The 26,926-nt window shown below is 37.1% G+C and overlaps 1 protein-coding gene across 1 annotated transcript; it reads right to left on the bottom strand.

Annotated features, from left to right (window-relative positions):
* Positions 1-474: 474 nt before the first annotated feature.
* Positions 475-26,926, bottom strand: LOC139084261 (olfactory receptor 52P1-like). The gene is given in 6 exon segments (XM_070626639.1): positions 475-566; positions 569-1,139; positions 1,142-1,458; positions 20,304-20,397; positions 20,774-20,890; positions 26,819-26,926. Coding segments are annotated over 6 exon segments (1,299 nt in total).

Raw genomic sequence — 26,926 nt, 5'->3', positions numbered from 1 at the left:
GTAAAAAAACTTGAAAAAATTAGTTTTTACTCCAGAATTATTAAACACAGCATAAAACAATTCAAAATGAAAAAAAAAAAACCAAACCCTGTTATTATAAATTGCATAGTCCAAAGTATTGAGAAGTTTTAAATTGTTTCAATAATTAGACTAGCCATTTCACATTTGTGGATGTTAGAAAATGTTATGAATAAATATAGAATATGAAACAATGTCAGTAATAAATAACTATTGCCAACATTTACTGAAAGTGTCCCATGAAAATGCATCACCTTATTTCTAAAAGAAAGAAGGGAAAATATATAAAAGATTGAAAATAGAGAAAAGAAATAACTGTGCAGCAACTAATATTTCTGTTAAATAAGGCATAGCTGAATTGAGAAACAGCATGTTGGGGACAAGTTTGCACCCATGGTTAATGCACTCTGACTTCATAAAACAGATACTAACAACCAAGGTTTGTATTTAAGTATTTTAATTTTCATAAATTTCCTTGTTTGGGAAGAAGAGACCAACCACTCGGTCACGAATCTGCTTGGTCTTGGCACCATACACCAGGGGATTGTGCGAGGCACCACAAGGTACAAACTTGCAAAAATTATATGGACACTTGGAGGTACCTTCTTGCCAATGTGGTGAGTTAGGAACCTAAACAGTGCAGGTGTGTAGGAGACAAGTATAGTGCAGGCATGGGCAGCACAGGTGCTCAGTGCTTTAGAGCGGGCATTCTGGGAGGAGAGCCGGAAGACTGCCTGGAAGATTTTGATATAGGATGTGGCTATGAGCCCTAGGTCCAATACCATCACCGAAAGGGCTACAGAGATTCCATATGCTCTGTTAATGAGGGTGTTAGCACTGGCTAACTTCACAACAGCCATGTGCTCACAATAGGCATGATTAATGACATGTTTGGTGTAATATGTCATATCTGGTAGCCTCTTAATGAGAAGTGGACAGGACAAAACCATAAGGATAGCTTGGGTCACACCACCTAGACCCATTTTAATGACCATTGGTGTTGGCAGGATGGTGGTATAACACAGTGGGATGCAAATAGCTAGAAAACAGTCTAAGGCCATAGCAAGTAGGACTGCTGACTCAAATATGCAATATGCGTGGATAAAATACATTTGTGCTAGATACATTCAATATTAAAATCAAACCTGTGAGCATCCAACCAGAAAATGCCAAGCATCATGGGGGCTGCGGAAGAGGCAAGAGCCATGTCATTTGTTGCCAGAACACAAAGGAAGAAATACATTGGCTGGTGTAGGCTTAGCTCTAATTTGATGGTAATGATGATTAGGCTGTTCCCTAGCAGGGTCAGGGCAAACAGAAGGCACACAGGGAAGCCAATCCAGCAGTGAAAATCTTGCAAACCATGAATACCCACCAGGAAGAACGGTGAGATGTAGCAACGTGTAGCATTGTCTGCTGTGTTAAAACTGGAGAGTTCACCTGCTCATATACCCAGTAGCCAGGCTAATCCCCTGTGGGCAGAAAGCAGAATGACAGAGTGATTCTTCCATGGTCCTCTGTATGAAGATTTCAGACACTCTCTAACAGCCTCTCTGAAGTGCTGGCTTTTCTCTAAAATTTCCATAAGCTCTTGGGTAAATCACTTCACAGTTTTGAACCCATTATCTTCATCTGCAAATAAAAAGACTGAATTAAGTTCTTTTAAAATTTTACCCTCTCTGTGCAGATTTATTCTACTCTACTCTTTCATTTTTATTATCTATTAAGTAAGCAGGTAGTGATAAAATTTCTGCTTCTTTGTGCCTAAGATTTTTCAGGGTTGTGTGATTTAGACAGTCTTAAGGCAAAGGCCATTGTTCTCAGGGAATTTTTGATCCAGTGTGGAAATACATAAAGAAGTACACATACACACACACGCGCACAATAATAATCAGGTTATACAAAAGACAATTGTAACTTTAACAATATACTAGTGAATAGGCAACAGATAATCAGGAATGCAGAATAAGAAATGCAAGAAGCTTTAATGTGAGCAAAATTCTTGTGAACACTGACAAATAAAAATGGCAAGCAATAGGATATATTGGAGTATATGAGGAAGCCATTTGGTATAAACCTAAGTCGGCCTGACTTCTCTTTTTTTCCTCCTAAAGGGCCTGACTGGCTATTGAGCACGCATTGCCTATCTGCTTACACATTTCCTATGGCCAGAACAAAGGCCCTTGTGATAAAGATGCAACTTCCCCCCACATTAGCATTTTTCCTTAGGCTAGGAACTGATTGCTGCACTCACCTCCCAGCTCACCTGTGACCACCCAGCTGGAGACAAGAGACTGCCACCCTGCTGTGTTCACCGAGACAGCAGACCTACCTGGTATTTCCATCAATCGCTGTGCGGACAGAGCAGTCTCGCGACTATTGTAAAAGGGACATTTCAATCCTATGTGAAACATCCTCTTTGAGGGTATATAACCACCCTTATACCCCCACTTCTTCGGAGTGCTCTGTTCCTTTGTGGAAAGACTCTCCTGGGTTATAATCCTCAGATTTAAGCTCAGAATAAACTCACCCAAATTTTCATTTATAGATTGGATATGGATTATTTTCGTCGACAGTTCTTGGCGTAGTTGGCAGGATTTCAGAGACACCCACCGGAGGCCACCTGGAATCTACACTGAACCGGCATTCGGTACCAATAAGGGCCCATTGAGCCCCCCGGATCACTACATTATTCAGGTGACCTTGGTGAGTTCTCCTGAAACTCGGACCTCCTTATTTTAAATTGACGGTCCAAGAGTTTATATGAGCTGGGTAAGGTCTTAAGACTAGAGGTTTTGAGGGGTACCGGTACAGTTCCTAGGTGGAGAAAAACCTAGAGAAAATTCCTAAGCCTCAGGGGCTTAGAGGAGCTTGGAGTGAGCTGGGTTGGTTGTCCTTTTAATTTGGCTTTGAATTGGAAAGTATTGTGTTTATAGAGTCTGAACAAACTGCTTGATAGAGAAATGAGAGACTGAATGTCTTCAGCTCCGAAGAAAAGGGACACTTGCTCCTCCCGGCCTTTACCAAAAGGCGCCCTTAGGTGACTAATGACCTCAGCGGGAGTGTCAGAGGATCAATCCTCGCGACGTGCAGCGGTCCCATAGGGAACTCCACTCTCATTCACGGTAATTTACAGGCTCGTCCAGGGACGCACACATAAGGGCTGGTCACCAGCGCTCCGAGCTCCCACGGCAGTATTAGGCGGCCGGAGGGAAAAACCGAGGCACGTAAGAGAGTGTTTACGACCTTTCTATGGGGAGTAACACTCACAAGCAGCACACTTCTCACCCACTACACTGTCCTTAGAAGTTGTTCAGACTTTATTTAAAACAAAAACAGACAAGCAAAAAGAAAATGGGAAAACCGTGCTTTTTAAAGCCTGCCAGCTCCCGGATGTACGACCTCCCAATGGAACTCCAGCTGGTTTGCTGTGTGGCAACAATGCTTGCAAGTATCTAACAAAATGGGAAGGATTAACTTAAGTGGCCAAAGTGGGGAACGTTCGATATCTCAAAGTTACTGTATTTGCGCGCACAAGTAGAAAGAGCTGGCTCTAAAACTAAAGCAAAAGAATGGGAAGCTTATTATGATTGGCATTTAGAGGCTTCAAAATGTAATAATGATAAAGTGAATTCTTTACAGGAGACTAACCATAAATTGGCAGAGACTGTAACTGAATTAAAAAAGGATAAGAATTCAGAAACCGTCCCACCCCGTTTACCCCTTCCATCTCCTCTGCAGCTGCCTTTGGAATCTCAGAGTTCATCTCCTTCTTTTCTAAAGAGCTCTATTCCTTCTATTAAAGTAAGCGCTTACAAAGAGTTTTTCTGAATAGAACTAACCCAAATGTCTTCATCTCTCTTAGAGTTACAATGGCCATTTTCGCCTCCTTTTTAGCTTTGCAACTGGGAAACAAAGAAATATTTAAGGAGTAAAAGGCTCCACCCCTGGGAGCCCCAACTTTGGGTTTCTGGGCCTGATCACCCCAGCAACCCTAAGTGGGGTGCCCTCTCTTGACAGTTGACTCATTGAGTATTTTAGTCACCTACTGAGTCAGTTATAAGGGTAGGAGACCTGTGATTTATTCTGTGAACTGTCCTGCTGGGGTTGTGTGCCCAGCATGGGAACTGTTGTGTGACTCTTATCTTGATAACCCTCTGGAAGAGACCATGAGGGCGAGGTCTGATCTCATCTCTTCTTTTCTTTGTCTGTTTTGCTCATCATCTCTTCTGTTGTCACCAAGTTGAGGTTAAGTTCAGGCTGGACCTGACCAGAACCTGGACCTTCTGTAAAATCGAAAACTTGGGTTTCTCTGTGCCTTTGTGATGCAGTTGGACAGGTAGATCAACCTGGAATGTAATTTGAATTAAAACCCAGTTTCTGAGAAATCAAGAGTTTTGGCTTAAAGTAAGTGCGTACATAAATTCTAAATGTAGTAGAAATTAATCCAATGTCTTTCAAGTTAACGTGATGTGAATTAACCTTTGGTAAATGAAAGCTTGTTTAAGTTTGTTGGTTTGATTGAAAATAGTCTTGTTGTCAGAGTTGTCGGTATTTGCATACGATGCAGGCATGCAGCTTGGGTTTACTAGTCAAATAAGTTCATGTTGTCAGTTAGAAATTCGTCAGCAAAATAATAGCTTTAAATGAGGACCAGTTTTGTCTAATGTCTCACGAGGTTTTCGTAGGTAATCTGAACATAAGTCTTGGAAACAAACGGTTTAAATAGATAAAAGTGGGTACAATAACTGTTTTATGGTCTGTATACTTGGAAAAAAAATGCTTCGAAATTCTTTTTGGTAATAATCTTGAGTTTTGCCAAGTTAAGTTAAATGATAAAAACCTGAGTATCTGGGTCGTTTTTGAATTGGATAGAACACTGAAACATTATTGCTAAATGTACCTAAGCTATTTACTTTTGGCTTCTTATTGTAAAGAGGCTAAAAGCATTTGGGTCTGTTAAAAAGCGTGCCTTGTGTTTTATTGTGAAGCAGCGTGTTTCTAGAAATTATGAAGTGTTTAGAATGCTGATATAAAAGACAATTCATAATTGCTTACCTTTTGTCTGTTAATGGTTAAAAGTTCTAATTAACACTATTGGAAATTAATAAGGAAAACAGCTCTGCATTCAAGGAAAGTTAAAATGTAAGTTTTCAGTAAAGAAGGTATAAAGAACCGAAATATTTTTGTTTGGTTGGTTAAGAAAGATAGATTTGTCCTAATGTACTAGAAGGGAAGAAAGAAAGCATGGGACAAATTCTGAAGGCAAAAAGAAAGTTGTAGAAGGTTTGTGAAGGAGAAATTCTGAAAGGAGTTTTATGCCTGGTCAAGTAGACTGAGATTAAAGTAAATCCAATTAAGCAAATGAGTTTTAATGTTAAAAAACAAAACTGCTAACAGAGATTAAGATCAAGAACCAGTTATACAAGACTGAATGAACTGAGGATGATTATAATTTTTACGACTTTTGTTTGAAATATTGTTTTTGATGTGTTGTTTTGTTTTCTCAGATTTAAGGAAATCTTTTCTCTTATGCTAACCATGTCTTATAGCAATCAGTGAAATTATACCTTTGTGAGCAAAACTGAAACATTTGTCTTTTTCTCCCTACCTGATCCCTCCAGAATTTGGAAACTCTTTGTGAGTGAGTATGGTTATTTCGTGGCAATATAGTTATTTGCATAAGTTCAATAAGAATCTGTTCTCCTTGTAACAGGACACATTTGTTATCTTACCAAAACTTTGACTGGAATGTCATGTTTGAGAGAAAGATACAGACTCAGATATGACAATACTGCCTTTGAGGAATAAGGTTGACTTTCTGGAAATAAAGCCACTTGGAAATATGGGCCTGGTACCTTGCTTTACAGAGAGAGATTCCAGCAATCTTACCTGGTAAGTAAGGAAGCTTGCTTATCTGGCAGGTGCAATGAACCTCGAAATATTCTGGGGAATCTCAAGAAAGGAGAGAAAGTCACCCAAATCTAAGGTATTGCAGGCAAGGCCTCATGGCACAAATCCTTGGCTTGGCTTTTCTGGCCTCAAGAAGTCTTTAAAGTTCAATCTGAGATTCCTCATAAAAAAATTCCAGCAAAGCAGATTTAAGAGCCTATATGATCAATTGCTATTCTTGCTGCACTTATGTAAATAATCGGGCCAAGTTTCTTGAAACTAAACTTATTTTGGCAAACCAATTAGTCTTAACTTGACTATCTTTGGTAAAAATGAGGGTGATTTTAGAGAGAAGAATTGTTTCAGTGAAAAATTATAATGCACATTTGTGGATTTAGATCCTAGTTCTGTTAATTGTCTTTGAGGCTTTTTCTACCTGTGAACTGAACTGCATCCTGAATTCTTCTACTGAAATATCTGGTTACAAACTTCCAAACTAATGTTTTCAATTTTTACCTCATTTTCATCTGGAATCATTGAGAATTGATCATGCTCTTTTTCCTGAAACCTTGCAAACTGAAGCTGAACAACTTGATAGAAACTTAAGAGAGATTCCTGTCTGTTGCTGTGTAAGCTGTAAGCCACTCAGAAAGATACCTGAATGCCCGATGACATCATCAGAGACCTTTCAAGCTGCAAAAAGATGCTTTGACTCTGACATCTACAAGTTTTCTTGACTGCCTGCCCCCTGGACGCAGGAACTAATTTATAATTTGCTCCAACCATTAACCTTGTTACCTTGCTTCCAACGTCACAAGGGAGAGAAGACCATGACTGCATTCTATTGTTTAATTTGGTTTACAAATGAGTCTTACTTAAGTGTAGGTGAGGATGTTACACTCTCTAGCCTCAAGAATGCCTGCTACTTTCTGTTAACTCTGCTAACCCAGTAAAAGATTTCCTTCTACAGGCTCAAGAAATTGCCACAGAACAAGAGAAACAGATGTGGCAGTCAAAAGGGGGAATTTTTGACACCCCCTCGCAGATGTGGTTCGGGCCCAATAAGAAACCCACTCCATGGGTCACAAGGGCACTTTCCCTTCCTAAGGGACCCTTTGAGGTATGACAATTGGACTTTGTCCAAATGCCACCATCTCAAGGATAAACATATCTTGTAATGATCTGTATGTCCTCACATTGTTTTGAGGCCTTTCCTTGCAGAAGAGCAATGGCTTTAACAGTAGGTAAATTACTATTAGAATAATTCCTGTTTGAGGAATTCCTCACGAGTTACGCAGTGACTGGGGAAACTCAAATCTATTTGTAATGTTTGGCCAATATTGCAGCATTTCTACTGTGCCTACCATCCTCAATTCTCAGTATTGGTAAAAGGAACTAATGGCACAACCAAAAGTTAATTGGCAAGCTTTCAGAAACATTTACTCTCTCACGGCCAAAAGCTCTTATGCTAGTGCTCTTTAATCTTAGATCTATACTTTTTGTAAACATCGGCTGTCTCCTTTTTAAATAATACAACAGCCTATGCAATTAAATGAAGAAATATATGAACCAGCTTTGCTTAAGGGATGTATTACATTGTTTTCATGGTCTTATTGTGGTGCTTAAAAGAAATGAAAGATTTGTAGCTGATTCTTTCACAGAGAAGTCCCAGAACTTAAGGATCATGGACTGTAACCTGAAGAATTTATGTATTGAAAGAGACATCAAATAAGACTGTTTGCAGCCCTGTCGAAAAGGACCAAACCAGGAGGAGAAGAAGACGACATCTGTTGTAGACAGCTGTCCCAAGACTCCGGACCAGGCCTGTATTCCCAACCTTATATCTCCTCATTTAAACCTTTGTTATGCTTAAACTGTTTACCTATTTTATAATTGTTTGGAATGCTATCATACTTAAAGTGATTAATTTGGAATAGACTGGTCTTGAAGGCCAGGAATTTATCGAGTGACTCCTAATGGAACTCAATGGTTATGTGGAACAAATCTTTGGCCTTGGCTACTGCCTGGATGGCTAAAACACTTCACCCTGAGTTTCCTTTAAAAGCAGGGAAGGAGTCAGGCTGAGTTAAAACCTGTTGCCAATCTCCCTCTCTTTAAGGCCAGATGGGCTTGTTCAGTGTTTCACTGGTATGACTGTATTTGCAGCTATGTTTGCTCCTTCCTTGGGGCTAAAAGATGTCATTATTACATATGGAAGATCTGACTAAATTTACTCAAGAAGCCCTTAACGATAGTCAAGCAGGAATAGTCTCATTAAATACTGAAGTGACTTTAATACGAAAGGCTGTCCTTCAAAATAGAATGGCCTTAGATATTCTTACAGCATCCCAAGGTGGCACGTGTGCAATCATTCAGACTGAATGCTGTGTTTTTATACCTGATGAATCTTCCAATGTGTCATTTCTGCTAAAACATGAAGAAGCAAGTGGATGCCTTATGCGATCCAACACCCAGTCTTGAGTTGTTTGGTTAGCTTCCTTCCGGTGTCAGTTCCCTTTTCCAATCCAGATTGGAATTCCTATTTCTACTACTTCTTGGAATTCTTGTACTAGTCATAATATTCAAACTAATTGTTGTTTTCTTTACTCAGTGTTGTAAGAGTAGCATACAAACTAGAGTAATGATTGCTCGATGGCTTGAGATGGTTGATCTGTCTTATAACCGTGGACAAATTTCTTTTTCTGCTAGAGACTATGACTAAGGATGCATTTCAGACTAATCCTTTCAAAAATGCTGTTATTATCGTAACTGTACTTGTTCTATAATCATACAATGTAAATGCAAGGTGTCATAGAAAAGCACATATGCAATGTTTGTGCAACAATCTAAATTAATTACATAACATATGAAATGCTTCCTCTGTTAATAAACATACTTCCATGCTTGTCCACTATTTCCCCCCAACGTGGACGACTAGGCAAATAAATAAGATAAAAGCCTAGCACCGAGGGACATGATGGACCCAGGGCAGGCAGCAACCACCCTGGCACCGAGGGACAATATTTGATCATAAATGCTTTCTATCGAAAGATTAGAGATCAAAAGGGGAAAATGACAAATAAAAATGGCAAGCAATAGGATATATTGGAGTATATGAGGAAGCCATTTGGTATAAACCTAAGTCGGCCTGACTTCTCTTTTTTTTCCTCCTAAAGGGCCTGACTGGCTATTGAGCACGCATTGCATATCTGCTTACACATTTCCTATGGCCAGAACAAAGGCCCTTGTGATAAAGATGCAACTTCCCCCCACATTAGCATTTTTCCTTAGGCTAGGAACTGATTGCTGCACTCACCTCCCAGCTCACCTGTGACCACCCAGCTGGAGACAAGAGACTGCCACCCTGCTGTGTTCACCGAGACAGCAGACCTACCTGGTATTTCCATCAATCGCTGTGCGGACAGAGCAGTCTCGCGACTATTGTAAAAGGGACATTTCAATCCTATGTGAAACATCCTCTTTGAGGGTATATAACCACCCTATACCCCCACTTCTTCGGAGTGCTCTGTTCCTTTGTGGAAAGACTCTCCTGGGTTATAATCCTCAGATTTAAGTTCAGAATAAACTCACCCAAATTTTCATTTATAGATTGGATATGGATTATTTTCGTCGACAACACTAAAAATAATAAACTCCTACCCTCAACCCTGGTTAGTGTATTCTTATTTCAGAAAAGGTCTTAAAGACAATCAGAAGATGAACAGGATATTAAAAGCATATCTTTAAAGTCAAGAATATTAGCTGAAAACAGTAGAACAATGCAAATCATACTTTAGAATTTTAAATGCACATTCTGTAAACATACGTTATTGCAGTGGTTATGATGAGGATTATTTTATACTGGTTACTTTTAAAAACTACAGACAGGAAGGAGTAGAATTCACTTACCCTTTGTTAAGAGACATTTACATTGTAAAGGAAATCTCCATCTGTAAGGTGTCTCCCTCTCTGTACCAGGAAAAAGGGAGAATGACCTTACCTCTAGAAACTCTTAATCAACACCAGAGGCAAGGACTTAAATCTGCATCTTGTTTACTGTACTTGTGTGGTAACCAACCATGATCGACTCCCCCTCCACCCCCAATGTCCTCCTTTGTCTTTAGCTAAAAATAATATTTAAGGTGGTGGCTTCAGCCATTTACCTAATACTGTTTGATTCTTATCTAAAAGTTACAGGACCAGTCAGTAGCCAGACCCCACCTGCACTGATACCATTTTTAACAACTTTTTTTACATATTCTTTCCTTTGTCTTATAAAGAGATAACTCACATACCTACACCTTAAATTTAACCCTTCCTTCAACCTATGATTGCAGCAGCTCTTACTGCCCATGGGTCCTGTCCCCATGCTATTCCACACTATTCTCTAAATAAAAAGCACTACTGCCAGAACTTGACAGTCCAGGAAATCTTTCTTTCAACTCTTCGGTTCACCGACCCAGCATCAGTTATATCTTCACAATTTGGCCTTTCTATGTAATTCAAAGACAAGTACTACTTATGTGACTACATTTTTTAATCCATCCAATTTTACTAAACATATACTATATTTCAAGCATTAAGGATGAAGTAATAAGGTTTTTCTGAGTCATTCCAGAAATGTTAACTTTATTCAACATTCTGAAAGTTGCCATACATAATCTGTTTTAAAAGATTTACATTTAAACTAATTTAGCATTTTAAGTGATGAAAACAAAAGGTTGCAAATAAGTTAGCTGCCTCCCTCAAAAATTTTTTTGAAAACTTTATCTCTCCTTTCTTTGCAATAATTAAAATATTGCTGTCAGGGACAAATTTGCAGCTAGGGGGATAACATAAGCCTGATTGGTGTTCTGTCCACTCGGGTCCTCGCCTCACCTCTGGCTTTAGTATCCATCCTGCCTAATGGAAATGAAGAGAAGAGCTGCTACCGTCCTGTCCTCTAGGTCTCATTGCCACAAGTATCTTCCTAGGAATCTCGCTCTGACCTTGTCCATTTGTTCTGATAATTGCTCTCTAACCTTCCTAGGATCCCGTTTCCTCCTAGTTTCATAATTCTAGAATGTGCACGCCGTTTTTCATAACATGCCTTTTTAAAAAAGCTCTGGTTGCTTCCAATATCTAGATTCCTGTTCGTGAACTCCGCTGATAGAAAACTCAATAAATATTAGTAAATACCTCTATTAACAATGCTTCTGTTTGAATTGCCAAATACTATCTACGTAGAGAAAAACTTTCTGGTTATGACATGTGCATTCTCCTATTAAAATATGCTACTCTGGGCCTACATGGATATCTGAGATATTTCCTTGTTAGAAAGTGAGGATTCAAATTTGAATTATTCATTAAAAATATTTCAGGAGACTTCAGATTTTAAACCTTATCTAGAATGCCGAGACTCAGAGGATTGCTCCATCACAGGTGAGGCCTATAACCCCAGAAACTGATAAGAAATCAAAACAAAAACTAGGAGTTCTAAATGTTTAAAAAATGAAAGGTTTTTAAGTTTAATAAAAAGAGTACTTGATATCTTTCTAGATTTGTCCAAGCGCCATGATTTTTCCTCCTTTTGGAAGAACCAAAAATTTAAGAGACTTTGTCAGAGAACAAGGTGTGCAGCAAACAAAATAATCCACCTAGAACTAGAAACGTGATTTCTATCTAATAAAATTACCTAGGATAAAAAATAACTGTTTTGTGATACATCTGTGTACTTATTAACAAATGTATGCCTTTAATTGTCAATAAATTTACTTTTAGATAATACCAAGAGAAAGATGTTAAGTAGCTTTGACTTAAAGAGAGACCAGGCTCCCTTCAGTGTACTAGAATGTGGAACACAAGGAATTGCAGAGAACAATTCCAAGAGCATGGCATTCTAAAGAGTCTTCTCAATCTCCTCTTAGTCTATTTTGAATAAAACCTATTAGATTGTTCATTCCTTTATATTCAGCAGAAAGATTGCCAAGGAAGTCAGAACACCTGCCTACACTCTCCAAGCTCCCTGTTGGTCCGTCATTGTACCTGCTTCTGAAACATACAGATGCAGTGCTCCTTCTGCCACCAGGGCTTTGGCATTGAACCTGCATCTGCATCAGTTAGCAGAGTCCCTTGCCTGGAATTTGCTACTTCAGAGAGCATGACACTAACAGAACATGCGATGCTTTCCATACTCTCTGTTATGAAATAAATATATATGTTCATCAATGTCATAAATAATCTCACTTCAAGATATCCCAAATAATACTCTATTTTTCCTCAAAGCTCCCCTACCATCTGATTGTATCTCATTTGCTGGCAACATCAGTCAGTCATTTAGATCAAAGAGTTATCCTTGACATCTCCATCTCTGTAACTTTAATAGTGAAAGCAGGCAGCTATTAAAGCTTGCTAAATTGACTTATTTGATATCCATCAAATATAGCATATCTTATCCATCTCCATCTGCCTTAGGTATGATATTCCGTAACTCCCACATAGTCTATGCCATAGCCTCCTAACTATTTTTCCTGTTTCTGGCTTTTCCTTATAAAGCCCCCTCTTCTCACAAAATCAGTTATCCTTCAAAAGGCAACTATGATTAGTAGTCTTAAGATTTTACCATCAAAAGCAGCCTTTTATTCAAAAAAGTGTTAATTCACTTTATAACCTTTGCCAATCTCTCCAGACCACAATCTTGCCACAACTTCCCTTCTGTGTGTTCCAGATCTTCTAGCAGCTTTGGGATCATACTACATGGTTTTAGTTTTCTGTGATGTTAAAATTACTTTACCTTTGAATTTGATTCTATTTTCCCTTGTCTGCTTGATAAGCTTCCACTTATCTTTTTAATCCGTAATGAACATTCTCTCTCCAAATTGATGGCATTGGCCTCCTAAATCTTGAAATTATGAACCTGTCCTGCCTTAACTTTCCACCAAAAATGAACTCACCAAACATCTTCACATACACACAGAAAACCTGAGGAAGACCTTCATGTTCGGGAAATGTGATGGAAGTCTGCAGGACAGAGTCTTTTTTTTTTTTTTTTTGAGGATGATTAGCCCTAAGCTAACTACTGCCAGTCCTCCTCTTTTTGCTGAGGAAGCCTGACCCTGAGCTAACGTCCGTGCCCATCTTCCTCTACTTTCCATGTGGGACACCTGCCACAGCATGGCATGCCAAGCGGAGCCATGTTTGCACCCAGGATCCGGGCCGGCGAACCCTGGGCCACCGAGAATCGGAACGCGCACTTAACCACTCTGCCACAGGGCCGGCCTGAAGACAGTCTTTATCTTCATTGTAGAAAGTAACAGTGATTGAAGAAAATAAATTATATATATGTGTATATATGTGTATACTACACTCGAGTTTATGATTTAGTAATATATATCATCATTTATGAATACACATGAAATATACATATGTTACATCTAACATATACATACATGTTAGATATATATTTCATGTAGTTTATAAAAACCTTGCTTATTACTTTTTCCCACTGCACACAGTTATTAATGTAAACCAAGGACAATTCTTTACCATGTAATACCTTGGTGGATTTGTGATGACATTGATTCACTGTATGTTGCATAATTTTAATGGGGAAAATTTAATAAACTCCATTTTTCATCTTTTACTTATTGGTAGGTTTTTATGTTAGCAAAGGGAAAGTAAACAAAGATGTTAGGGAGTATTCTGTTAGAATGTTAAGTCCAATGGGAACTAAATTTTTTACCCATGATGGAGGCATGTCATTTCAGAGAGATAAACCATTCTGGGTAAAAATACGGCAATGTGAGACTGCATATTGATTTTGGGGAAAAACTTGTAAAAAGCATGTTCTCTTAACCAACATCCATTTAACAGAAAAAATAGATTCCTATATGTCCATGTTACACTAGTGGCATATGTCTTATAGTCTGCTTTCTACTATACCCACATATTATTTTTCCTTCCATTCAACTCTATACTCATCAAGAGTCAGAATATCTGCATTTTGGTATTTATGAGTTACCTTTTGTGTTTTTTTGTTTTGCTCAGAAAGATTCTCCATGAGATGATATCTGTTTTCAATCTCCCTCTTTTTTTTTTTTTTGCTGGAGCAAGATTGACCCCGAGCTAACATTAGTGCCTATCTTCCTCTATTTTGCATCTAGGTCACTGCCACAGCATGGCTGAATCATGGTGTAGCTCTGCACCCAGGATTCTAACCTATGAACCCTGGCTGCCACCAAAGCAGAGTGTGCCGAACTTAACCACTATGCCATGGAGCCGGTTCCTTAACTCTTATTTTTATAATCTGCCAATTAGGTAAATAGGATGTAAAGTACTGAAATATGTAAAAAATACATGGGATTGCATTACACAAATCCCATTTTTATCTATAAAAATACAAATATTCCATATTTTAGAAAATCTTAAATACAACAGAACATTATTTTTTATATCTGCAATTGAAGTTACTTATAATATATTACTGTAGGTGATTGGGAAAATTCAATATGCTCTGGAAGGATTCTGTGCTCTCCTTCACAGTGTTTTTTAATTTCTTATTTCACTATAAGGAAATGGAGATAAAAAATTTTGGAAAGTGCCTTTTTGCTATGATTGATGAAAGAAAAATCATACCTAGAAATATGACAACATTTCAAGAATGAGTTGTGACTGGTTTTACATTAAAAAAAGGTGGAGGATTGTAATTTCTGTCTCAAATAAAGATAAATTTTATTAGTTCTGTATATGTCTTTCAATGATTCCCTATACTTATAAAAGCTTATCATAACATAGAAACTGCTGAAACTTTTGTAGAAATGTGAAATCAGAGTGATAAATATACAGGTGGAAGATGAGATGCACCAAATAATTAAAAATTTTCAAATCCATATATATATTAGCTATCATTTATTTAGTGCTATATACCCCACACTTTTCATAAACTACTTCATTGTTTCAATAATTCCAAGAATTATTGTTTCCGTAATGGAAACAAGTGTCATCCTAGATTTAAATAATGTGTTTAATGTCATACAAAAAGAGGAGAGATTTAGAGTGTTAAAGCAACAATTCTAGTCTTAGAGTATTCTCCTTGCATTCTTTATTTAATTCCAAAGCTGCCTTTCCTCTTCCTTCAATCACCTCACTCCATTCAAAGAAGTAAATTCAGATGTATGATCTACGGTGTTTGAAGAACTGTCCTCAGTTTCCATTAATAATAACTATGGGCAGTGGGAAAAAGTAATAAGCAAGATTTTCATAAACTACATGAAATATAAATATGCATATATGTATATTTCATATGTATTCATAAATGATGTTATATATTCCTAAATTGTATACTTGAGTGTAGTATACACATATATATACATAATACATATATAATCTATTTTGCCTTCAACAATGAAGATCAAGTTTCTCTCATGAAGACTTCCACTTCCATCACATTTCTAGAACATGAAGGTCTTCAGGTTTTCTGTGTGTATGTGAAGATCTTTGGTGAGTTCATTTTAGGTGGAAAGTTATGGTAGGACAGGCTAAAAGTTTCAAGATTAAGGAGGCCAATGCCATCACTTTAAAGATATGAGGAGTAAGGCCCAAATGAGTCACAAAAAATAGTCAAGAGTAATGGGAAGTATAGTTACCCAAGACTGTACTAGAAATAGCTCTGAATATTCTGAATGCTCCATCTTCCACTGACCAGGAAATCAAGAAGTTTAGTGTAAATTGATTACCAGTTCAATAAGATTATTTCTAGTGAGAAAGGATTATGTTAACTATAGAGTTCCTAACTTTATGGTTTGGTTGATTTTGAAATGAAAATAATAATAATAATAATAACAACAACAATAAAAATAGATTTATGGGGAAATCATCTTCCCTTCAGAAAGCAAAATGTGCCCATTCCACATCAACAAACTTTCTCCTGTTTAAAACAGCAAAATCTATATTAACCACACTTTAATAGTACAGCATAGTCTACATAAAATAATTTTAAATAAATGTATTGGAAGGAGTACAGCCATCAGGAAGCAGTTTAATTCAGTTTTGTCTAAAATAACAGTTTGCTGGTATAATAACAGTAATATGTTTCTATGAACCAACTCAAATGGAAGACTGGATAGCTGATTCTAAATATTGAGAGTTGCCTACAATTAGCTCATCAAAATCGACTACCACTAGGGGTGCTTTCTACAATTAAAGGACACTTACATGTGAAAAAATACTTGGGTCCAAACGGTTTAATTATTTAGATCAGCTCTTGTTGGAAAACCCATTTATACCTTTCTTCTTCAGCTTAATGAAATGGATATGAGTGTCTGAATATACTTGAAATGTTGTCCTAAAATTGGTTATGACTTCTTCTTCCCACCATCAATATATTCAATTTTAGAATCCATTCAAAGCCAGAAAAAAAATTATATGTTATGTGATGGCATTTCTTGACCTGTTTGTTACTAACTTAGGCTTGAAAGGCAGCCAGACAGTGATATTTCTGCTGTCAAGCTCTGTGGGATAGGAACAGACATCACAAAGATTCAGGGAGTAGGGAGTAGAGGTCAAGGGGCCTTGGATTTATTTTTTTATATCCCATCTTCAAACCAATTTTTTTTTAATAAAAGTAGATAGATTACGTTGTATTGACCACAGGGAATATAATTCATCACTTTTCTCTTCCTCAGGAGAATTGCATCATAGTCCTGCCCAACTGCTGATCTATATTTGCCTATTTGAAAGTGATTCATTCAGAACTACATGTTTATAACTGCACTGTTCATAACCACACCACATGAGTAGGTGAATGCACATAAGTTGAAGAACTAAACTTATGAGTATGTGTTCTAATAGATGCTTCTGGTATCTAGATAGAGAACTATTTAGAAAGGATTCAAGAAGAGTGTGGGGGAATTGCACATTGTTATTGTTCATAAGGGTCACTCTGAGCAGAAATCTTTAAAGAAAATAATAATTCTGTTGTCATAATTCTATCTAGGTCTTGAGTACCTCTTAGTCTAATGAGCATTTTTCACCTTTTTTTCCCTTCTCTTATCCATGATGAATCTCTTCAGATCTTTAATTAAAACAGGTTTGTTGCCTTAGACGAATATATAAAGATAATGCTGAAATGAAAACGAAGAAAGCCTATCCTAAAAAAATCAGATTTTTAGCATTTTTCTTAAACTGTCTCTTCATGTTTTCTAATTCCCAACAACTCCATCTCCATGTAGATACTCTCTTGGAAGCAGGACAAATAGATTTGCATACACATTAAATTTGATATCCTTTTTGATATTAAACAGATCCAGGAAAACTAAACTGCCAAAGTAATTAGTTCTCACTAGGGTTCATTCAAAAAATAGTCATTATCTTACGCTGAAGACACAAAGGAAGAATTTGGAATTCTGCTTAAGACCATCAGGAGATACTTCACAGAGGAGATGATGCTTGAGCTGAGAGTCGAAAAATAAACTGATATTTGTCAGGTGGGAAAGACATTGGGTAGAGGAGGAAACCTAAGGGAAAAAGGATTATAAGCAAAGGGAAGGATAAAAGAAAGTCCAGAATCTAAACTGGTTTTTAAAATTCTAAGATAGATTTCCTTATGACTGATAATAGCTTTGCAGCAGGGTTAAGTTAAAGGTAGCAAAAACAATCATAGTAATAGTATATTCTATAATTTATCTACTATATGCTGATAATTTAGACACTGAAGGTATGACTGGCTTTAAAGGAAAAGTACGTTATCCTTTCTTTTTCTAGAGAAAATAAGAAAATTTTTCCATGTAAGTTTACACACAATAAGAGTTCTCCTCATAGCTGTTCTGACACCTGTATATTGATACAAGGTTGGAGAAGCCAGATTAAATCAGAATACTAGAATATCAGGCAAAAATAAGCTTTTTTACTACTTCTTATTGAAGTAGAGGGACTTCCTCAACCAGCCATAGCCGTTCAACAATGGGGTTACTCACCATGTAGCATCAGAAGTAGAAAGACATGGGGCCGGCCCGGTGGCGCAGCGGTTAAGTTCGCAGGATCCACTTCTAGCGACCCAGGGTTTGCCGCTTCGGATCCCAGGTGTGGACATGGCACCGCTTGGCAGGCCATGCTGTGGTAGGTGTCCCACATATAAAGTAGAGGAAGATGGGCACGGATATTAGTTCAGGGCCAGGCTTTCTCAGCAAAAAAAGAGGAGGACTGGCAGTAGTTAGCTCAGGGCTAATCCTCCTCAATAAAAATAAAAAAATAAAAGAAGTAGAAAGACAAACATACTGGGCTTGACTGTGTTGGAGAGATAAAAAGTAAAACAGAAAGAGACAGAGAAAGACAGAAAGACAATGATTTATGGAGAAAAAAAGATTTAGAGAGACCACCAATGATAAAAAAAAACAAAATGACTTTTATATAACTAACACTTTTCTCAGTCTAAATCCTATGAGTTGCTCTGCATCTTCATCTTGCTGGCAAAGTAAATGATGAACTGGAATCAAGGGTAGGGATTGCCTTCCCCAAAATTCCAAGGTCGTCATTTCCTTCTTTATGCATCAACAGGAATCAAGAGGTTGGGAAGAAAGTCTCTGCCAACAACAAGGAGAAAAGTGAGTTTAATTCAAAGAAACTTCAAATCTGATTTATTTCTTTTCTATCAAGCTGGAACTGTTTAAAAGATAGTTTAATATATGAGTTCTGCTGTCAAGTTAGGTTTTTGGAAAGTCAATGTTTATTTACTCTTTGTCAGTGGTGAGTGCAACTATGCAACTGGGCAATCTAGCCAGGAGAGGACATCTGGAATAAGAGTAGAAAGAGAACCATGGAGATGAACATAATTGCCAATGGAATTTATTGTTTCAACAGTGTAAAGGGAGTCAGACAAAGGAATAAAGGGAGAATATTTTGAGACGGAAGAAAAAATAAGATAGAGTGTGATTACAGAATCAAAATATGTATTTTAAGGAAAAAATAATGTCAAGTACTGCACAATTATCAATTGAGAAGAGTCCTTAAAAAATGTATTGTGCTTGTTAAAAGAGGAGCATTTTTATTTTTTTCCAGAAAAGTGAACTTGACATTACAGATGCAAACGGCTATCATTGTGGTTTGAAATGTGCTTAATTGGAAAAATACAAGTCATAGTGGTTAGTTCAGGGTTATAACTAGAAATGAAATGAGAGACAGGGAATTTTAGCAGAGGGAGATCATTGCTTCTCGTATTACAAAATGTGCTAAAATCTAAATAGTTTGGAGTAGGGAAAGAACAAGTGTATTGCAGATGCTTGAAATACAAGATTTTCAAGGAAAGACAATAAACAAATGAAAAACTCAGAACATATCTATGGAAATTAGCCTACAAAAGGAGAAGAGGTTGTCCTGCTGCAGAGACAGGAGGAGGTGAGAGTTTCTGCATGTGTACTGTATTCTAACCGCATTTTATGGCCAAGAGATTATAGTATGGTTTTCATAGAAAGTTTGAAGAGACAGGTAAAATTTAAGAAAAACATGTCTAGAAATCAGCCAGGGAATTCAAAGCTGCATAAATTTTATTGGGAAAGCTTCTAGAATTGAGATTTTCTCTAGTATTGTTGAGCTTCTCTGTTGGAAAAACTAAGCATACTGATCAAAACTTAAGATTTCTAGGTACAGATTGGTAAGTAGCAAAAAGAGCAAAGAAATTGTGTCATGAGACAAAGGAGTAGCTAATATATTATACCATGAATAAAAAGTGAGAAAGGAATGTGAATTAAAGAGAGTGGATAATGGCCCTGAATAAAAGAAAAATATAGCATGTGACCACGATATGGAAATAAAAATGAGCTATTTGTCAGAATGTACGGTTATAAGTAACTTGTATATGAGTAGTGTCTGTTGTGCGCATTTTCAAGGTGAGATGTAGGTTTATGTTGAAGTTCTGTGAAGAAATAGCTACTGTGAAACATGAATGAAAGCTTTTATTCATGGAGATTAAACAAAACAACAAAACAAAACAAAACACCTGTTTTCTTCATCCTGATTACTAAAACATGCTAAGTGTACTAGTTTTTCTGCCAGGAAAGAAAAATAAAATCCAAATACAAGAATATTTATCTCTTTTAAACTATTATTTCTGTACTCTAATTATAAAATACGCCATGTCTTTTTATTCTCTAACCTCTTTTAACCAAGAAAATTTAGATGAGAGTAATTTCAAAGTCAATGATCTCATTCAAGAAACTAAATGCTCTATACTGCCAAGAGAAAAATTTCAAAAGAATTAGTTGGATGATACATCAACACAGAGTCAGAGGGGACAAAAACATTACAGGAACTGAGGTGGGTAGGGAGACAATGATTTAGGGACCATATTGATCAATGAATTTCTTTTGGGAGAAATACAGGACAGACTGGTTTTAAGCATTGATGAGTAGAAGATCACTTACCTGGATGATATTTTACACAGGAGATTTTGCATGACTGAAGAGGTAATGATGGTAAACTAAGCACACTGGCCTCGTAGTAGGGAACTTTGTGAGCCTGTGGGGGAATGATAATGGGAATTAATGACAGAGAGTTACATAGTCAGGTAGATTGACATGTTCTGTATTCAGAAAGGATGAATGATGAATTAATAAACAAATAAAAAAAAATGCTTTGAATTTTCACCTCCTAAACGCTCTTTAAAGGTCTAACAGAGTTAGTAACCTGCCGATACTGCTATAAGCATACTTCAGACTCAGCCCAACTGTGGCTTCACTGGCTATTAACTGCAGCGAGGACACCCCCAGAAAAGCTATGGGCTGAAAGTCCAAAAGACCCGGGGCTTAAAGGGCCCACGCACAAACTCACTCATTGCTACAAGCTAAAATCACCAGAGAGAAGGCTGACAGTCCTTTGGTGACAGGAGACTCACCTGGTGGTCTCTAGGAGCATCTTGGTGAGATGAGGGACCTCTCCGGAGACTGAGACATTGGTGGGGGCCATTGTTCTGCCTTTTGGGCTCATGTACAATTGGAATTTCATGATCTCTCTGAAAAGAATTTTGTACAACATATTGAAGGAAGAAAATCTATTGTTACTCAACACAGGTAAAAAGTAAAATTACTTACTGGGCAGTATTAGAGTTCTACAGTCCATTTGAAAAGAAGTCATTTTATAATCTCTCTCTCTAAATTCTTTTGTAAAAATAGAAACTGACTCCCCAGATGTTTACCTCTTTTTGAAATTAGCAAGCAAGCAAATGTTCAAATTGGAACAAACACTGCACTGTCATTGCAGAGTGAATGACACTAAACAGGCAACTGAGCTGTGTATTAACATCCAAGGGTGAGTTTTATAGGAGTAGGTATTTAAAAGAGAGGGGCCAGCTCCATGGCCGAGTGGTTAAGTTTGCACGCTCTGCTGCGGCGTCCCAGGGTTCAGATCCTGGGCGCAGACAGGGCACCGCTCGTCAGGCCACGTTGAGGCAGTGTCCCACAACCCACAACAAGAAGGACGTGCAACTAAGATATACAACTGTGTACGGGGGGGGTTGGGGAGATAAAGCAGAAAAAAAAAGATTGGCAACAGTTGTTAGCCCAGATTCTAATCTTTGGGGAAGAAAAAAAAAAAAGGAAGATTGGCAACAGGTGTTAGCCCAGGTGCCAATCTTTAAAAAAAAAAAACAGAGAAAGAAAATTGGAAAGGAATGGGTTAGGGGAGTGGGAAAATACTGCTTTTTTTGTTTTGTTTTTAATTGCAGTAAGGTTGGATTATAACATTATATAGCTTTCAGATGTGCATCAAAATATATTTCAAATTCTGTGTAGATTACATCATGTTCACCACCCAAAAACTAATTATAGTCCATCCCCTCACATGCGAGCCTAATCATCCTTTTTGCCCTCCCACACTTCCCCTATGGTAACCACTAATCCAATCTCCAATGCTATGTGTTTGTTTGTCATTGTTTTTATCTTCTACTTATGAGTGAGATCACATGGTATTTGACTTTCTCCCTCTGACTTGTTTCACTGAGCAGAATACCCTCAAGGACCATCGATGTTGTCACAAATGGCCAAATCCTGAATGAAATATTAATCTCCTTTTCAGAATGTCTATACAGAGCTGATACTTACTTGGAGTTAATCCCATTTATACAATTACATTTTCAATTTCTTACACTCCCTTTATATTTCTCTAAATATTTCCCTCTAGATTTCCCAGGCACCTGTGAGAATACATATTCACAAGTTTAATTCTACAGCCTTCTTTTGTGCATGTGCCTACTCATGTTGGTGTAGCATTGTCTGAAGATAAAGAAAGCCATTCCCAGAGGCAAACAGAATAAAAATAGCATCAGCACTTGGACAAGGGCTAGGAGGCTATTCTCCTGAGGAATGGACCAGTGATGAAATTATCTTCTCTATAGGCCACAAATTGTATCCAATTCCCCCTTTATTATTATTATTATTGTTACTGTTTCTGTGTGGAGAAAGCATACTAAAGAAGTATTGCAAGGCTCTTGGGTCTCCCTTCCTAAATCTTATTGACTCCAGTTGTCCCCATAAAGCTTTATTTAGGACACTAAGTCTCGGGCTTGGACTGCTCTTAACAGTTGAGTTTATAAATGAGAGGTCAAGAAATGGTATAATAAGTGAAAGAATATTTTTTCTGGCTTTGAATGACTGCTAAAATGGAATGTATCAATACTGAGAAGGCATCATCTCCAAATCCGGGACACCATTTCCACTATACACAGGGACTCATAATTTATAACTTCATGAAACTGAAAGTGAGCTGTGGAAATTAGTTCTTCCTCCCAAGAACAGAAGATCTAACTTCTTGAGATACCTATCTGGATCCTATGATCTTTTTCACAAATAACTATCCCTATGTCTAGAAATCAGCTCTGGTGGTTGTCAGTTTTGACCAGTGGATGCTACACAACTCCCAATCAGAATCAACTATTCTGTCTTCCATATGAGCTGGCTCACACAAACATTTTTTACTGTGGTTTACTGGAGAAGTGACATTTTACACATTTACACAAAACAGTTACATTGATTCATAGTCCCTGTACTTTCCCCAATAAGTATATTTAAAACGATTTTACCTATAATGTCCTGAAGCATCAAAGATTGATCAACATAGAACTTCTTGTTTTATGCAGGAAACGCGGTGTTGACCTCAGGAGGGTATGTTCTAGTTTCTCAAGCAATGACGATTTCCTCATAAATACATTATTATTACTAGTAATATTGCTACAAAATCGATCAAACTATGAATTGGGAACTCTGCAGCTATCTAAACCCTTTCTTTTTAGAAATAGCCCTGACAAACTGATAATTGACTTATGTGTCTGACTTCCTGGTTGGCAGGGAGCACTGTTCTAATCTGTGCATTCAGAGTCATTTCTAGTAAAATCTTAGGTAAATGTACTTCCAATTATCCATGCCTTCCTTGGGTCTTGTTTTCCCTATCTGTGAAGTAACAGTATTTGGCTTCTTAATTTTGAAACACTTAGCCTGTCTTAACTATAACTCTGAGCTGACCATGGGTACTTTTTACACAAAGAACATGAGAAGAACTCTCCAGTCGGAGTGCCATAGAAGTCTATAGTCAAGGGTCTTCATCTTCATTGTTTAAGGTCAGGAGGTGTGAACGGAACACGTTCTGAATTTTTAAATTTATGTAAATGATAAATTCCTTGGTTATTGCTTTTTCCTAACTCCCACTGTTTGTTACTAATGTAAACAGAGAACAGATGTGGAACACAGACTTGGCTTTAGATTCTGTATGGAGTGAGGACATTGGAGTCAGAGAGGAAGGGTAATCTTAGAAGAAAATACTGACTGCAAGGACAGAACTTTAAGACTTGGATTCTTCCTTTAAAACAATCTATTGTATTTCTGATGGAGATAAGGAGGCAAAATAAAACATTATATTTTTTTATCAAACAGTGTTTTATATCTAGAGTTCTCCTCCAGTTGTATGATATTGGCCAAATGACTTAAATTTTGTTACAATATTTCTCTCATCTATGAAAACAATAGTCCTTAAAGTTATAAAAACAATGACATGCAATCTATGAAAAGATCATGACATAGAGTACAGAATAAATGGCAGCTAAAATGCATGCAGGATTTAAAATCCTCTAATATGTTGGCTGTTCTCATCTTTCAGTGTCATCCTTGCTACCCTTTTTAATTTGCATTTCTTTAATTATGAATATCCTAGAAGACCTGTAATCTAATAAAGTAAAACCCATCTATTACTCAGTCATTATAAAGATTCAGTAAGTATAGAATCATTGAAAGAACGTATATATATTCCTCATAGAATGTATTTTGTCTTGAAACATAAATGTATATTCATTTGCCAATATGTTCATATAAAGGCAGCCAAAATTTGGTCTTAGAATATTTTCAGGTGTTACACATGTACTCTCATGCATAAATTACATGGAAAATGAAGTCCTCAAAATTATTTTTCTCATTTTAAGTGGAATATAAATTACTGACATTCTGAATCAAGGTATAGAATCCTTCCAGAGTTTATCTCTTTTCTCAATCATTTGAAATAATGTCTCTCAGGAAAATTCAACACCAAAGACAAAAATATATCAGGATGTATTTGCACATCTCTAAAATATTCAACTTAGTGGGGTTTTTTCTCTTTCAAAATGCATTACTTTATTTTCTACTTAAAGTAGCCACACATTGTAAACTTTAGAATGTGACAGTCACATGATTTCTTTAGTAAGCCCCAAGATTTCCATGATCATTCCCGGAGCTTACAGCCTGAGGAGTGGTCCTGAGGTCTCAAACATTAAATCTTTTTCTACAACCACAAATTCCTTTCAGGTTTGGGTTATTTAATCACCAGATAATTTGCCTTGAACATAGTCTACTTTCTATTTCTGAAAGTATCAGCTATGCTTCCTTTTTATGAACACTCTAATTTCATCTTGCACAACTTCATCAGGATCTTCTCTGGTCTTCACAGATTCTAAAGCATAAGAGAGGCCATTACGATCCTCAGTGTAGACACCAAATTTCACACCCACGTGTTCAAGTTCATCTCTAAGTAGCTATTTCATCTTGTTTGCTGCCAGAGATGTCAGGCCGAGGGTGGTCCAAATGGGCCGCAGCTTGCTCTCGCTCACATCCTGGACAGTGGCCCTGAATAACGCTGACACTTGTGCCATGCAGGTGCCCCGGTGCCTCAGGCCAGAGTTCAGACACTGCAGCCTCTCTTCCTGGACACAGTGGGTGCATTGAGCCAACTTAATTTTTATAAAGCAATTCCTTTTATTTTCACACTTATCAGTTTATAAGATATTTTGTTAAATGACTCATTACAAAAAATAAGCAACAGATATAACCAAGAACACATATGATTCTTGATGAGCATTACTTCAACTTCAAAGTAACAAAATCATTATTTGTACTAGTTTTTTTCCAAAGTGAATATGTATTTTCATGCTGCTATGTCTTTGGACAGGACATTTTTGAACTGAACTGATATTCCTTTTCTTCAATGGGTAAAGTCTTTATTCTCCTTAGGCTGTACATTATACCATATTTCCCCAAAGTTTGCTTACTTACCCATTGCCACACAGCAAACCACTTTAGGTTAGCATGTTGAATAATTTGTTAAACATTTTCCAAACATCATCCAAGTTATAGTTAATCAATGTGGTCACAGATACTCCAAGCTATTACCTGATAAAGAACAACTTATCCTATATCTTGTACTTCTCTCAAAGAGAACCACAAATGTACCAGACTGGACACAGGAGAAAATAGAACCTTGCTCCATCTTTGGAATTTATCATCATACTGGGGCAGAATTTCACATAAGTGGAAAATAAAATAACATAAAGGAAACTTTTTGACATCAGATTTAGACGAGAGAGAATTTAAGGATGAATGAAGAAAACTAGGGATTCTATCCTACAACTCAGCAACAAAAAAAGAAGCAAATCAAAAAATCGACAGAGGACTTGAATAGGCTTCTCCAAAGAAGATAGATAATGAAAAGATATTCAATTATCACATGAAAAGATTCTCGATATACTAACCATTAGTGAAGTGAAAATCAAAACTACAATGAGATACTACTTTACACCATTAGGATGGCTAGTGCCAAAAAACCAGAAAATAACAGGTGATGGCAAAGATGTTGAAAAATCCAAACCCCTGCACACTGCTAACGGGAATGTAAAATGCTGTGGAAAACAGTATGCAATTCTGGAAAAAATCAAAGTAGAATTGCTATGTGATCTAGCAATTCCACTTCTAGATATATACACAAAAGAGTGGAAAGTAGGGACTTGAAAAATATTTGTGCTCTAATGTTCACTGCAGTGTTATTCACAATAACTAAGAGATGAAAACAATCCAAAAGTGCATTAGAGGATGACTGAATAAACAAAAAGTAATGTATACATACAAAAGAATATTATTTAATCTGAAAAAGGAATGAAATTCTGACACGTTACAGAATGAATGAACTTCAAAGACATATATTAAGTGAAATAAACCAGACAAAAAGGGGAAATTACTGTATGATTCCACTTAAATGAGGTGTCTAGAACAGTCAGGATCATAGAGATGAAAAGTAGAATGGTGGTTGCCAGGGGCTGGCAGTAGGGAAAAATTGAGCAGGTAGAGAGTAATTGTTTAATTGGTGCAGAGTTTCAGTTTAGGATGGTGAAAAAGTTCTGGAGAGACATGATGGTGATGGTTGCACAACAATGTGAACATAGTAATGCCACTGAACTGTGCATGTAAAATGGTTAAAATTATAAATTTCATGTCATGTATATTTTACCACAAGAAAAATAAAGTCCTTATCACATCATACTCCTTAAACTAAAAACAAACAAACAAACCAAAAACCCTATGGATTCCAAAGCAAAAGGAGTTCAATACAGAGATTTCAAAATAGAGATAGTAGATGACTAAATAATTACCCCCCAAAGGTGTTTATGTCTGTTCCGCCACAGGACCAGCTGGGCCAGGGCTGCAGGATATTGTGCCAAGAGACCGAAGAAACGAGCCAGAGACTGCAAATGAGGCAT

Source organism: Equus przewalskii, chromosome 6 (genome assembly GCF_037783145.1).
Source record: "Equus przewalskii isolate Varuska chromosome 6, EquPr2, whole genome shotgun sequence".
Taxonomy (NCBI): Eukaryota; Metazoa; Chordata; class Mammalia; order Perissodactyla; family Equidae; genus Equus; species Equus przewalskii.
This window is presented reverse-complemented; position numbering and strand designations above follow the sequence as displayed.